Source organism: Nannospalax galili, unplaced genomic scaffold (assembly GCF_000622305.1).
Source record: "Nannospalax galili isolate Female #2095 unplaced genomic scaffold, S.galili_v1.0 C49061245, whole genome shotgun sequence".
In the NCBI taxonomy this organism is placed as follows: Eukaryota; Metazoa; Chordata; class Mammalia; order Rodentia; family Spalacidae; genus Nannospalax; species Nannospalax galili.
The window spans coordinates 1-1,483 of NW_008476788.1; the positions used below are offsets into that span (position 1 = coordinate 1).

General features: G+C 50.4%; 1 protein-coding gene across 1 annotated transcript; it reads left to right on the top strand.

Moving 5' to 3' along the window:
* Positions 1–49: 49 nt before the first annotated feature.
* LOC103728426 (aldo-keto reductase family 1 member A1-like) lies at positions 50–1,467 on the top strand (the record flags this gene model as incomplete). Its single annotated transcript, XM_008826446.3, has 4 exons — positions 50–289; positions 568–767; positions 1,028–1,100; positions 1,229–1,467. Coding segments are annotated over 4 exons (717 nt in total), but the record flags the coding sequence as incomplete, so codon positions are not given.
* Positions 1,468–1,483: the final 16 nt, after the last annotated feature.

Sequence of the window (1,483 nt, forward strand, 5' to 3'; positions counted from 1 at the left end):
TCTTACAGTATGGTATATAGAATAGTTGGATGGGCAGGTCAGGCAGTAGTATGACATTTGTGCCCACACTTGCGGGTGCTTTGTCTCACTCAGGCGGGGAGACAATCCCTTCCCCAAGAATGCTGATGGAACTATTAGATATGACTCTATCCACTATAAGGAGACCTGGAAGGCTCTGGAGGCACTTGTGGCCAAGGGGCTGGTACGAGCACTGGGCTTGTCCAACTTCAGCAGTCGGCAGATTGATGATGTTCTCAGTGTGGCCTCCGTGCGCCCAGCTGTCTTGCAGGTGAGCACTACAAGCAGATCAGAGGTTATGAGTAGAAGGGGGTACATGAATGGACAGGTGGTAAGACTCCTAATGGAGTTGGCAAGTTACCAGAAGTGTTGGAGTGTTCTGCATAAAGGTGAGCTTAAAACCTGGGAGAGAATGAGATCACCAGGGAAAATAGTGAAAAACAGTGGGCAGCAGGTTCCCACTGTTGGGCTAGTTCTGACATGTGTCTGGAAGGGGTCAGGTAAGCTGGGTGTGGTCATCCCATGGTGAAGGAGTGTTACTTGTTTCAGGTGGAATGCCACCCATACCTGGCTCAAAGTGAGCTCATTGCCCACTGCCAAGCACGCGGCTTGGAGGTGACTGCCTACAGCCCTTTGGGTTCCTCTGATCGTGCCTGGCGCCATCCTGATGAGCCTGTCCTGCTTGAGGAACCAGTGGTCCTGGCACTGGCTGAAAAATATGGGCGCTCTCCAGCTCAGATCCTGCTGAGGTATGCGGCATTCTTAGGAATGGAACTCTTAGGAGGGTATGAGGAAGGCCTATTTGGGAGGGAAGGATTGAGTGAGTTCATTATTTGAGTGCTTGAGGCTGAGGATTTTGCCATGTGATCTGGAGGGAGGCTCTGAGGCAATGTTCCTATGCCAGTGGGCTCAGGTGGTCAAGGAATTAGGGAAGGCTGCATGAAGGATAAGATAATGTTCCTCAATACTAACTCTTCTTCTTTTTCCTTATGCTCGATCCCTACCCTAGGTGGCAGGTTCAGAGGAAAGTAATCACCATCCCCAAAAGTATCACTCCTTCTCGTATCCTTCAGAACATTCAGGTACTTGGTCATGGGTTCTGTCCTCTTTAGTCTATTGAGATACATTCTGCCCCTGATTTGGGCTGGCCAAGAAGACAGTATTGGGGGACCCCAGCTACCACTCACAAGGCTGTCTTTCCTGTTCCCAGGTATTTGATTTCAGCTTTAGCCCAGAGGAGATGAAGCAGCTAGATGCCTTGAACAAAAATTGGCGCTACATTGTGCCCATGATTACGGTAAGGATATGTAGCCATTCAGGGTCAGGGAATGGGGTGGGGTGGCCCAGGTCTGGCCTCAGGCTTGCTGGTTGGAAGAAGGACAGCATATTGGAGGGATTGCCACCCCAAATATAGTACTCTTTTCCTCTCTTCCTTCTCTCCTCCTTCCCTTCCTCCCTCTCCTTC